This window comes from Prionailurus viverrinus, chromosome A1, assembly GCF_022837055.1.
Source record: "Prionailurus viverrinus isolate Anna chromosome A1, UM_Priviv_1.0, whole genome shotgun sequence".
Classification (NCBI taxonomy): domain Eukaryota; kingdom Metazoa; phylum Chordata; class Mammalia; order Carnivora; family Felidae; genus Prionailurus; species Prionailurus viverrinus.
Genome location: NC_062561.1, coordinates 182609725 through 182622630, shown reverse-complemented (window position 1 = coordinate 182622630; position 12906 = coordinate 182609725). Strand labels below are relative to the sequence as shown.

The 12906-nt window shown below is 35.0% G+C and overlaps 1 protein-coding gene across 2 annotated transcripts in view; it reads left to right on the top strand.

The window, feature by feature from the left end:
• Nucleotides 1-12906, top strand: part of TENM2 (teneurin transmembrane protein 2) — a 944724-nt gene that overhangs the window by 69201 nt on the left and 862617 nt on the right. For both annotated transcript variants that reach the window (XM_047877002.1, XM_047876993.1), the window contains exon 2: nt 9600-9875. In XM_047877002.1, coding sequence (XP_047732958.1) covers nt 9600-9875 — 276 coding nt within the window. The remainder of the gene's footprint in view (nt 1-9599; nt 9876-12906) is intronic.

The window sequence follows — 12906 nt, the reverse complement described above, 5'->3', positions numbered from 1 at the left end:
AGTTGAATTGACAGATATAGAACCTTGCACTCAGTAATTAGAGAACATGTGTTCTTCTTAGATACATAGAAAACACTTGTAAAAAGTTTATCAGTTTATAGAACAAGTTTCAAAATTATTCAAAGGTTTAGTAACATAAAAATTTTGCTCTCTAGGCAAACAGAATTAAATTAGAAGTCAAAAACAGAAATATATACAACATATCACATTTGGAAACTTAATAAATAGGTGCAATAGATATGTAAAATGTTTATATCTAAACAACAATGAAAATGCTATGAATCAAAAGTTGACAAATATAGTAAAAGTGGTGGTTAAAAAAATTTATAGTGTGAAATATTCATAATAAAAAAGCATGGCTGAATACTGATGATGTAAAGATTCAAATTTTAAAGATATGGAAAAGAATCATTGAATAAACTCAAAGGAGGGGAAAAGAACAATTTGTATATATAAGGGTAGAAGGTAATAAACTAAAAAACATACAGAATCAGAAAAGCAAAAATGTGTTTTTTGAAAGACAAAAGCAGTCATTGGTGAAAATCCAGTTAAAATAAAGAAAATACACCAATCTATTGGTGGATATTTAGGTAGTTTCCATGTCGTGGCTACTATAAATACTGCTGCAATAAACATAGGGGTGCATATATATTTTTTTAAATTTTTTTTTAATGTTTATTTTTGAGACAGAGAGAGACAGAGTACGGATGGGGGAGGGGCAGAGAGAGAGGGAGACACAGAATCGGAAGCAGGCTCCAGGCTCTGAACCACCAGCCCAGAGCCTGACGTGGGGCTCAAACTCACAGACCGTGAGATCGTGACCTGAGCTGAAGTCGGACACTCAACCAACTGAGCCACCCAGGCGCCCCTATTTTTTAAAATTTGTGATTATATTTTCTTTGGGTAAATTCCCAGTAGTAGAATTATTGGATCATATGGTATTTCTACTAAGGAACATGTGGTGTGTGTACACACACACACACACACACACACACACACACACAGGAATATTATACAGCCATTAAAAAGGATGAGTTGGGTTTTTTTTTTTTTTTGGCCATTTGTGACAACATATATCAGTCTAGAAGACATGAATGAATCAGACTTAGATAAACAAATGACATATGATATCACTCATGTTTGAATTAAAAGCCCCCCATAAAAGATAAGCAAACAAAAAGCAGAATCAGACCTATAAATACAGAGAATAAACTTATAGTTCCTATAGGGTAAGGGGTAGAGGGGATGATCAAAATGAGGAAAGGGGTTAGGGAGATACAGCCTTCCCATTATGGAATGAATAAATCATGGGAATAAAAGGTACAAAAAGGGAATAGTGTCAATGATATAATTATAGTGTATGGTGAAAGATGGTAGCTACATTTTTGGTATGCAGAGCATAACACTAGACGTGTTGAATCACTATACTATACATTTGAAATTAATGTGGCAACTGTACTCATTTTTTATTTTAAAAAAAAGAAAGCACAAATAAGTAATGTCAAAAATGAAAATAAAGACAATATTCTACAAGTATAACAGAAATTTAAAAGGACTCAAAAATACTTGATAACTTCGTATCAATCCATTTGAAAATATAGATAAAATGAGCAGATTCCTAGAAATATTGATTGTTCCAAAACTTGTAAAATCAATTCAGAAAATAGAAAATGTTAACCCTTAAAAAAAATAAAGTTTCTGCTTCTGTAAGCTGATGATCATCATGATAGCTATATTTGTTGTAAGGTTACTCTGTGGCAGGCAATGTTTTAAGAAGTATTTTTATAACTGTGTTGTCTAATTCAGTGCTCACAACAACCCTATGAAGGTGGGTGCTATTTTTATGTTTATTTTATAAATGCATAAAATGGGGACTCATCTGAAGAAATAATTCTAAGAATTTATGTTCAACAAGCACTTTTTTTTAAACAAATTCAGGAATTTCCACTTTAACCCTAGCCTACCTAGTGACAATTTTATAAGGCTGCTGTCCTAATTAATTGGAAAATTGCATGTGAACGCATTTAGAACAGTGCCTGCCACACTATGAGGTCCTCAGTAAATGCAAGCTAATCTGGTAGTTGTTCTCAAACATAGGACAGCCAGACCGTTACTGCTAACTCACTATTGACTTGTATTTATTTATTTATTTTCTCTCTCTAAAAGCAATTTGTTTGAAGAGGCAGAGTCTCACGAGGTCAGATGACTATACACCTTTGTAATGCTGTTATGTAAGACAATTGATTTGCATAGTTTTTAATACCGGAATTGGGTTTTCTGTTTTGTTTTGTTGAAATTTTCATCAGCAGAAAGGAGTCTCCAACTAGCTAGGTTACTGGGTATTTCATTTCTATTTATGAACTGGCAGTTGCTCTGCAGAACCTTTTGTTGTAGCTGCTTTGGGTTTTCCAATTTGGGCTTTGTTCAGTTTGGAACACTGAAAATGCCACCATACCAGAGGAGAATGCCACATTCACCTTTCACTTTGAAGTCACAAAGCTTACAGAGAAATGGAGGATATTGGAAACTCTCCTGTCGTCAGTAACCATTTTGATGTTTCCTTGATTTAGAATGAGTTTATTGACATGGGGATGATTCTAGTTAAAATTTGTGAAAGTTGTGACACATCATGCATTTAGATGGAGATTTTTTCCCCTTTTTTTATTTATTTAAATTTTAGTTTGTTAACATACAGTGCAGTATTGGCTTCCGAGGTAGAATACAATGATTCATTACATACAATACCTAGTGTGCATCACAAGTACTCTCTTTAGTACCCATCACCCATCTAGCCCATAATTCATCTGAAAGTTTAGAAATCTCAAAATATTAACATTTTAGTGCTATATGTAAAAAAAATTATTCTTAAAGTGTATTTTTGAAATCTAAATAGTTGACTTAATTTTTTTTATGAATAATAATGCATGTATACCTACTCTGTAGTTTTAAGCCACAGGACTTTTCATGAATAGTTTTGTCAACATTTGGGAAAATATCTGAATATGTAAAATCAGATGAACTTTAGAAGGGCATTAAGAAGGAGTTTATGTGAAGAATTTTAGTATACACAAGTATAAAACATTAAAATTCATAAGTAGTTTCTTCACTAGTTTTCAAAATTTTTATCAATGCATATACAGATATGTAGATTTTAGACTTTGAAAATAATATTTTAGATAGTATTGGCAAATTTTTGGTAAGTGATTATTCTTTTTAGCTTGTGCATATCAATCATTGCTCAAATTTCAATGTAAGGTATCGATATTACATATAAGGTAGTAATCTGCTGATACATTTTGATTGATCAAAATTAAAAGTTATGTTTTATCACTTATAATTGCTATATTTTATTTGATAACTTTTTGCTGAAAAAGCTTAAGGCATCAGATAAAATTACTTCATTTCCTGTGATAAAAAAGAACTACAACATTGCAATTTATATCCTTTTCTTAAACACTTGTTAGAAAATTTGGAGTTTATACTCATTTCTGACTTGAAAATGTACACTCTAACATTTGCTCAGGAAAAGTGACCCATGTTTATTTACAAGAGATTTTCTTTGTCTTAGGATAAATGATGCTAGAAAAAGGCCGCTTAAAAATGGATTCAATTTTTAAAAAGAATCAATATTTCATATTAAATAGTAAAGATAATTTATTGTAACTTTGTCTTCAGAAAATAAAACTGATTATCAAAAGTATATTTGATTTTATGTTTAATACAATTTATTATTCAAACTATGCTATAATTATTCAAAAGGATATAGAATAACAATTTTTGTGGGAGGCATAATATACACATTTTATGGCAAAATTGCATGACTATATTATACATCTTTCACTTTACACTGAATTTTGCATCATAATCACAGAGTTGAATTTTGCAAAAAAAAAAATTGATGAATTCATTAATTTTCCTAAGGACTGCTCATTAACCTTTTACTTAAATAATTAGCATTCCTCATTCAAGTTGAGATTTTCCTGATTCTTGGTATGATGAGTGATTTTTTTATTGTATCCTGGCTATTATGTTTTGAAACTCTGGATCTTATTTAAATCTTCTGTTTTAGCAGGCCTCCTCTGCTACCAAGCCAGTGGGAAAAATGAGACACTGAGGCTTGCCTGCCAGGTGGAGGGGAAGGTCCAAGTCCCTCACTTGGCCTACTTTGACAAGGCAGGGGGTATGGATTGAGAAGTGATGCTCTCTTGCCCCTGAGCTGAGTGGGGTTTTCAGACTTTTCACTACGACTCTGAAGTTACCAACTTGGTTTAGAGGGAGAAGGGCACCTCTTTACTACAGTTCCCCCACAAATCCTTCAGTGATGGTGAAAGGAAATTTAACATTAATTCTTCTCTGACGCCAGCAGGGAGAGGAAGGGGTGCTTCATGACCACCCCACTGGGTGGAGATAGAAGTCCAGGATCCCCTTATATCCACCAATAACACCTTTATGTGGGGTGTCTGGGAAGGTTTATTCCTACTGGTTAAGGATGAAATTCTGGCTTCCCACTCGATTCCATCCTGAGGTGTTTGTGGAAGTAAGGAAGGACCCTTAATTACAGTAGGCTTTACTCTGGGCTTTGTCTGCTTGCACTGGTGTCTTTAATCTGCAGATTTCTCCAACACCAGGTCTGGGATATATAAGGCAAAAAGAAACTCCAGGGAATTCACAACCATATCCTTCCTCAGTTCTCAGGATCCTAATAGGTCTATCTTCTTCTCAACCCTTTTTATACTCTTTTTATGTGTTTTTATATGTACTGTTCAGAGGTTTTTAGCTGCACCTAGTGGGAGAAGTAGAGAGAAGTGAGGAATTTTATCTTGATCCAGAACTGGAAGTCTGTCAAGTCGTCTTTTGAAGAATCCACCATGCCAACATGTGTTTCTAGTTTTTCTTGTTAACAGGTTAATTCTGTTAGATAATGGTAATTATGTGGCCTTGCTTATGATCCTAGTGTTTTTTAGCATCACTTTTATTGACTTCATGGAAATCTGCATCTTCACAAGCTTTACAACTTAATCTCACATTGGCACCATATTACTTTCTGTTATCACTAACTACCTGATGACATAGACGTTGATATGGTGGTTGATATGAGAAGAGATGCTAGCAGTAAGTGGATGGGGATGGGGGGGATTAATTTTATAAGTGATCATTAGTGACTGCTTTCATGTTTTCATAGTAACTTTTGTGTGTAGAATTTCATCTCTTAAATTCAGGGGACTTGCATAGTGAATATTTAGATAATAAAAGTTTTCTGTATTGTACTCCTCTATTACTACAGTTAACTTTTATCTTCCTGCCCTCATAGTAGAAAATCTGTTCAAATGCTGACATTTCCAGTGCTATTTGTATTCCCTGGTATTACCATGACATGATAATTCTGACTTAGCGACATATGTGCTTCTCCTAGTTAAAGGTTATTTCAAAGTGTGAGAAGTTGGTAAAAACTTAGAAAATAAAGCCATGATCACAATGTGCTGGCATATCTTTCCTTTGAATTGTGTCCCCAAGCACAACTAGTTGATCAATGGATGACTCTTGATATCTATTGCCAAATTTATCTCTAAAAAAGTTTTGGAGAGGATCTGGGTTACACATTGAGATTATGATCAAGAAAAAGACAACTTAAAGTAGAAGAGACTTCTCAAGAAAGTTATTTTTAAACACTTGTGTTCTGCTATCTTGATCCACCTAACAATTTTTTAGACATTGGGGTTCTCTCCCAACACCTTAAATTATACTAAAATTCCATGATGTAAATACAGATTTTGTGCAATCATTCATCTATAGAAATAGTGATTTTGGCCTTGATAATGTAGTATGAGGCCACACTGGGAAGTTTATTAGTAGCAACCGTAAAACATATACCTGAAATGAAATGAGTTTGAAACATTATCTACATTCCCACTTTAATGTGATACCAGAGAGATTAGAGGCAGATGGAAGGTATTTCATGAATACTGAAATATTATGACTCTTTCTATCTTTCTGCAAGAAAGTAAAGAAGGAAAGAAATGTTGACTGTTTTCCACTAGAAATCTTAGCTTGGAGAATCACACAATGACTAGTTTCTCTCTTCCATTCAAAGCTGCCATGGAGCTTAATAAAGACATAATTATACAAGATGAATTAAAGCAAAATCAACCTTCCATCAATGAGCAAAGTAAGTGCAAAACAATAAGTTGGCATGGTGTTAAAATTCCCCTATACTATTTACATTCTGAGCTGAAGGGTATGACACGAAGGTTTTGTACTGTAGGACAAACTACATGAAAAATGTTTGTCTGAAATCAATGTATATAGAGGAATGTTTGGGAATGGTATGGTAAGAGCAAACTGAAGAGGGCCTGATAACTTCATGGAGAAAATTCATGGTCCCTCCAACTAGTGAGTCCACCACTAGCTGAACATCTGTTGGGCAAGCTGTAAAAGAATGAACAGTTGGACCACAGGATGACCTTTCATGGCTCCTTGTCCTTTTCCTATATAGTATTTATCACTCTATAAATTGTATGTTGTTTATGTGATTCTTTGATTAATGTCTCTTTCCCGATTATACTGTAAATGTCATGGGCTCCATTTTTATAAAGCTCCCTGTTATATCCCCAATGCCTATCACAGCACCAGGAATGATAAATATTTGCTGAATGATTTAATAAATGATAGATCAGCTTTTCCTTTCCAATGTGTATGTGGCTCACCGGCTTCATATGTTAAGCCAGCACACTTGGGAAAGGCTTGGTCCAGAATCTGTCCCAGATACTTAGAATAGGATTCCTATTCTTTGAGTTAGTTGAGGACAAAAGGCACCTAACTAGGAATTGTGAGAAATGGGTAACATTGGCGGACTGTGGTCCTACTGGAAGATGAAGATGAGGCGTTTAGAAGGTAATATTTTTGAGTAGTCTAGAGGAAAATTTTTCTGAATTTAGAGGAAAATCTGGCTTCCTGTAAGCCAGTGTGAACTTGGTTACTTTTTCCTGGTGAATTGAGTACAGTACCTCCAATTTTCTTTACAGTGTTGTTTGTTTGTGGCTTTGGGGCTGTATGCTTAAAGCTGAAACTCTTGAACTCTACTTTTTTCTAACATTTGTGATTACTTTAAAAAATTATGCAAATTTTAACTAATTTATGATGATCTCAAGTTTGTTTTAACAGAAAAATAATATTTTAATTTCTTATCATCAAGTAAATTTGATAACCAAAGAAGGGAGACTATATTTATTCCATGTATTTCCATGCCCTAGGCTTATTGCCTATTACTTCAAGATTGAAAAGCACATGGGATGCTCTGAAAACTGAGGCTTCTTTTCCTCTCACAGATGTTTCTCTTTTCCTGAGGAGGTCTTTGAAGCTTGTTCCAGATAATGAGGTGTGGGAAAACCATCAGGAAAGTTGCCTTAATGCATACACACTCCATTTCAAATGGAATCATATAGCTTAAAATTCCCACATGTGGAATAAAAACATGTATGTTTTAGTTTGACGTGTTTTCTTTTATTGAAGGTAAAGGAAGCCTTATATTTCATGCCTGTCCAGAGCAAACATGAGCTCTAAAAACAAGATGGGAGAATGTTAATATTTAGTTTACTTAAGAATGAGATGATAAAAATAGAAAAGTATTTTAATATCAGACATACATGAACTTAACTTTTGTTTTATACACTACCAAAATGGAAATATACATTTTACTGTACAATTATGAGACAATACCTAACTACCGAGGATGTAAACTGGAACAGAGTACACTGGGCAGAACAGCATTTGGGAGCATGCTGGTGGCAGTAAGGATGTCCCTCTTTCCTACCCAGATAGCAGGAAGTTACCCCATTCCCACAGGAAATTTTGCTTGGGTTAGCTCTCCAATGAATAGGTTTCACTCTTCAGAGACATTTATGTATAAAATTGGGTTTGGTCCCATTTACACAGCTAAAGAAGGCTGTGGAACATCAACATATAGTAAAGAACGGAAAGTAAAACCTCAGAAAAAAAATATATGTCTATTACAAAGTAAAGTCACACTAGGTTAATGCAAACAGCTGTTTAAGGCTTTTTAAAAATGAAAGCTAAGAAATAACATCATGTATTTGGAGTATCATAGAGGAGTTAAGTTATATCATAAGTTTGGGGATATGATTGATAGGGACTGGCCCTAATATAATCAATGTACATAACATAAACCATGGCTTTGGTGTTATTTATAAGGTTTTCTTCACTTATAGCATTGAAGTGCATTTCTTCAGTGCATTTTCCCCCATTGTCCATAGCTTGAGTAAAGACAAAAAAAAATCAGTTTCATATGTCAGTAAATAGAATGTACCGCATGACTCCATCTAATTTTCATTGAAACCTTAAAATGTCTTTTAAGAAGCTGTAATAGTAAAGCACACACATAGATAGAGCATTCACTGTGCCAGAATGTTACAGGCTGGTTTTTGATTGAGATCATTTCACCTTGTAGAATGAGCAAAGGCTTGGAATTGGCAGATTAGCGGTGTATCTTGGATCTGCCACTTGCCTAAGCATGACCTCGGACACAGTATTTAACCTCTCTGTAAAATGCTCAACACCTAAACTGTTGGGCTATTATGAGATTTAAATGAGGTTGAAAGCCTATCAACTGCCTGGCCACATGCCCAACACTGGTAACATATAAACGTTCAATAAATGCCTCTTTGCTTCTGCTTCCCATTTGTGCACACATTCATGCTCCATAGTTGAAACCTACTTGTGGTTCTAAGTTGTGTGAGCAAACAGACATTGTTTAATATCATTTAAAAACATGAGGACTGACTTTTCATCCCTCAGACGCTGAATTAAATAATACATTACATAGTTTATTTAAAAAAAAAAAAGAGTTCGGTGGGTATTATCACATAGAAGATACACAGTGATCCTGAGAGGAATTTAAGAGATTAATACCCAGATTTTACAGATGAGAAAACTGGGGCTCAAGGAGTAAGAGACTTGCCACAATGAGACTTACCAGTGGGAAGCTGGGACTGGTACCCAGGTCTCCTGGCCACCACTCACATTTATTGGAGGATTAAGGTTCTTTGACACGAAGACAGACTGCTCAAGGATCAGATCCATGTTTTGCTACAATCTAGATGTGTGACCTTGGGTAAGTCACTTAAATTCTCTGTTCCTCTGTTCCTCAGTTTCCTTACAAAATGATTACATAATATTATCTTCTTCATTAAGTTATTGTCACCTATAAAAATGTAAAATAAAAGTTGCAAACCAAAAGATGCCCAGAGCTAAGAAAGCGCTTGATATATATTAGCTATTATTCCAAATCCAGTATTTTTTCCAGCTACGTGTGCTACCTAGACAACAGTAAATGCTGTAACATTTTTGAAGCAAAAGCTGAGCATTCTGGCCTAGGATTAAAGTTAATCTTAGATGTTTACTTTTTTGTTCTCAAATGTATCCCAATATCCTAAATACTCATGCTCATATATTCCTGTATAACATGGGAATCTGATATGTTTTTTGGATGGGAAAAGCATCCATCTGTTTTTTGTAAGAATACATTTTAACTTTGTAAAGCATTTCACAATTTATAATCGGTCTCTCTGTTGCTGTCACCTTAGGAACTAACTTCACCCTTGCGGAATTGGGAATGTGTGAGCCCTCCCCACACCGAAGTGGCTACTGTTCTGACATGGGGATCCTTCATCAGGGCTACTCTCTGAGCACAGGGTCTGACGCCGACTCCGACACAGAGGGAGGGATGTCTCCAGAACACGCCATCAGACTGTGGGGGAGAGGGATAAAATCCAGACGCAGTTCCGGCCTGTCCAGTCGTGAGAACTCAGCCCTTACTTTGACCGATTCTGACAACGAAAATAAGTCAGATGATGAGAACGGTAGGCCTGCTTCTTAAATACCTTTTAATGTTCTGGGTATGGCGCAATGTGGCGTTTGGGATGTCTGTGTTTTAATAAAGAGGAGTACAAAACCATTCATTTTCTTTGAAATCGACCTTGTCTACCCACTCTGAGCTCGGGAAAAATAAACCGGCAAACCTCAAGCACACAAGAAATGAGGAGAGAATTTTAAAATCACATTTCGATGATAACACAGTATTCAGCTATAGTCAGTTGGTCTTATTAGCAAGTAAATTACATTGCAAAAGAGGCAACTTGATAAACTATGACCTATACCTAGAAAATGTCCTCTTGCCACAAGTTTCTAGGTCTTCGTATTGATTTCCCCTTCCCAGTAAATGGCAACCCGGGTTATTTTTTTTCATGAAGATCTCTTAAGAATCCTACCTTATCTTAGACTTTCATTTCCAGGCGGCAATGCCTCATATCCGTATTGAAGATCAAACCTGGAACAGATGCTCTGGAGTTTAATAATGACAAATAGGAAGAGACTTGTCTTCAAAAAAGTATTCTCTTCTGTGTTCACTTTCCTCCTTGGTACCTATGTAGGTTAATGGCTTCCCACATCTTCTGTCACAAATCACTATTGCTTATCCATCAGCTTTGTAGATGGGTTTTAATGAAACTTTGAAAATTAAATGCTTCCGATCATTAAGCAGTAAATATAGGGAAGCCTCGGCAAGTCATTAAAGAGATAAGGTGCTTATTTCTGGATTTCTTAGTGACTCAGAACTGTGTTTAGTCAAAAACATCTCTTAAAAGATAAATTGCATTAGGTACAGTTGATTTATGAAGAAAACATCAAATGCTATGCAATTTGTTATGAATATATTGTGTGTTTGTGGAAAGAATTACCATTAAACTGTTTACAAACAGATCAGTTAAGAATGTTTATGTAAAATATTATAAACTTCTACTAGAGCAGCTTTAAGTATTTTCTTGCATTTAAAAGAAGAAAAAGAAATTCACAGGCGGACAGCTTGTTGTGAATGCAAAAGCATGGCTAAATATCGTTTAATCTCAAAACTGTGTTGAAAATACATCATTTCCTGGGTAAGTCGCATATATCCAAAAAGATGTCACTCTGTTGCATTTTAATTTGTGTTTAATTCGGAAATAATTTATTCTATAGTGGGGACAAGGAGATGTGTCTTACTTATGCCTCCGTTCGTGTAGCTAATCAAGGTGCACACTCAAGGAAAAATCTGTACTTGACTCATTTTGAATTTTAACAAAATTTTTGACACTTGGCACATTCAACACTCTAAGGCACTTATCTGATAGGAAATTAACTTTTGGAAGTTTTCATAAAGGCATACATTGAATCCATTTACTGATGTACTTTTTCAAATCTGTGTGTGTCCAATACTATTTAAATGGAAGTAGTTTGATTGCTTAATAAATAAAATCACTTGTTATCCAAGCATATATGGCACATTTTAACAAAGTCTTTTGGCAAATCTTCCACGGTGGTATTCTCACTGGTCTCGTGGGAACCATCTCTACAAAATTTAAACATGTTGGTAGAATCTGCACCCTCTCTTTTAAAATCTATATACATGTTAAAAACTTAATAAAGAGAGTTTTCTAGTGAAACAAAAGGGAGCAAAAAATGCTTGCCTTGAATTTACCTAGAACTGTTATGGGTAGGAGAACTTTATAATTAATAATGTATTTGGTAGACCAAAAGTAGTCTCTTTTTTCCAGTATTCTTTAAGGCATCATATATGAACAATTTCCACCTTTGGGGAGTCTATATAAATCCCTATATTTGGGTAAAAAATAAACCCTTGAGTCTAGTGTCTCGAGATTTCCCTGTAATGCTAGTTATAACGCAGTCAGAATTGCATAAAGAAATCTGTACTTGAAAGTACTGAGAGACTCTTTTGTGCCTGCATCTGGCAGAGCACAAAAGAGGTAAGGAAGCCAGAGTTCAAGCTTAGGCGTTAGAGGGTTATTTTAAAAATGTACAGATAAAATGTATGTCCTTTTCTCTCTTTTTTAAAAATTTTCAGCATTCCACATATTCCCAAGATGTACATAATGCATGTTCTGTTCTCATTTGGGGCCAAAAATAAAAATAAGAGATTTTGCACGTCCCATCATAAACTCATTAAGCAAATAAAAAGTGAGTTGTGAGCCACTCTGCAGGCTGAGGTGTTAACTTCAGTAAACTTCTCGTTCTTTCTCTTTGACAAATTCTGTTTAGCTCACAAAGAAATCAATGCATTTTCACATGACGGATTTTATGAAGTTTGGGAATGTATTATCATATAGATTGACAGTTGCCCCACTGGTTCCACACCACAGCGTGGACACTTACAAAGCCATCATTAATTTCTCACACTTGTACCCTGCAATGGCTTCCTCCATAATAAACACGCTGTCCTTCAGAACCAAATCAATAACCTTTTAGGTATGCCTCTCCTGAAGAGGAAGTTAAAGAATCTATACTTTGAGAAAGAAGCTCTCGGGTTCAATTTTAGATTTTAAAGATAGGTGCTCACAAAATGAATTTTTTCTTTGTATCCCATATATTTTCATTTCATTTTCAAGGTGGGATCTTGGGGGTAACTCGATGTTCACAGTGCTTATTTAAACATTGCACTTAAAAATTCCAATTGTGGTTTTGCTAAGCAGAGTTAGAATGCAAAAGCAGATCTCTAAAACCAAATTCTCTTTCTGTAGTGTGACACAGGTAACCAACCTTCAGACTCGTGTAATAAAAGCCTTTCCTGCCAAGAGTTCTTCCTGCATGCTACTGTGACAAAAATGATCTAGTAACCTGGTAACTTGAAAGTCCCATCACACTGAACACATGATAAATTTATTCTTTTTTTTTTCCTTTTTTTTTTCCTTTTTCTTCACAGCCTTGCATCTTATACTCATTTTGGCCACCAAGTTAACATTGTGTTGGCTTTACTTGCTTTAAATAAATACAGCTCTCAGGCCCATGTGGTTTTATCAGGTTCTTTGACTCTGTCTTTAAGTTAAAGATGGCATAGTTAGA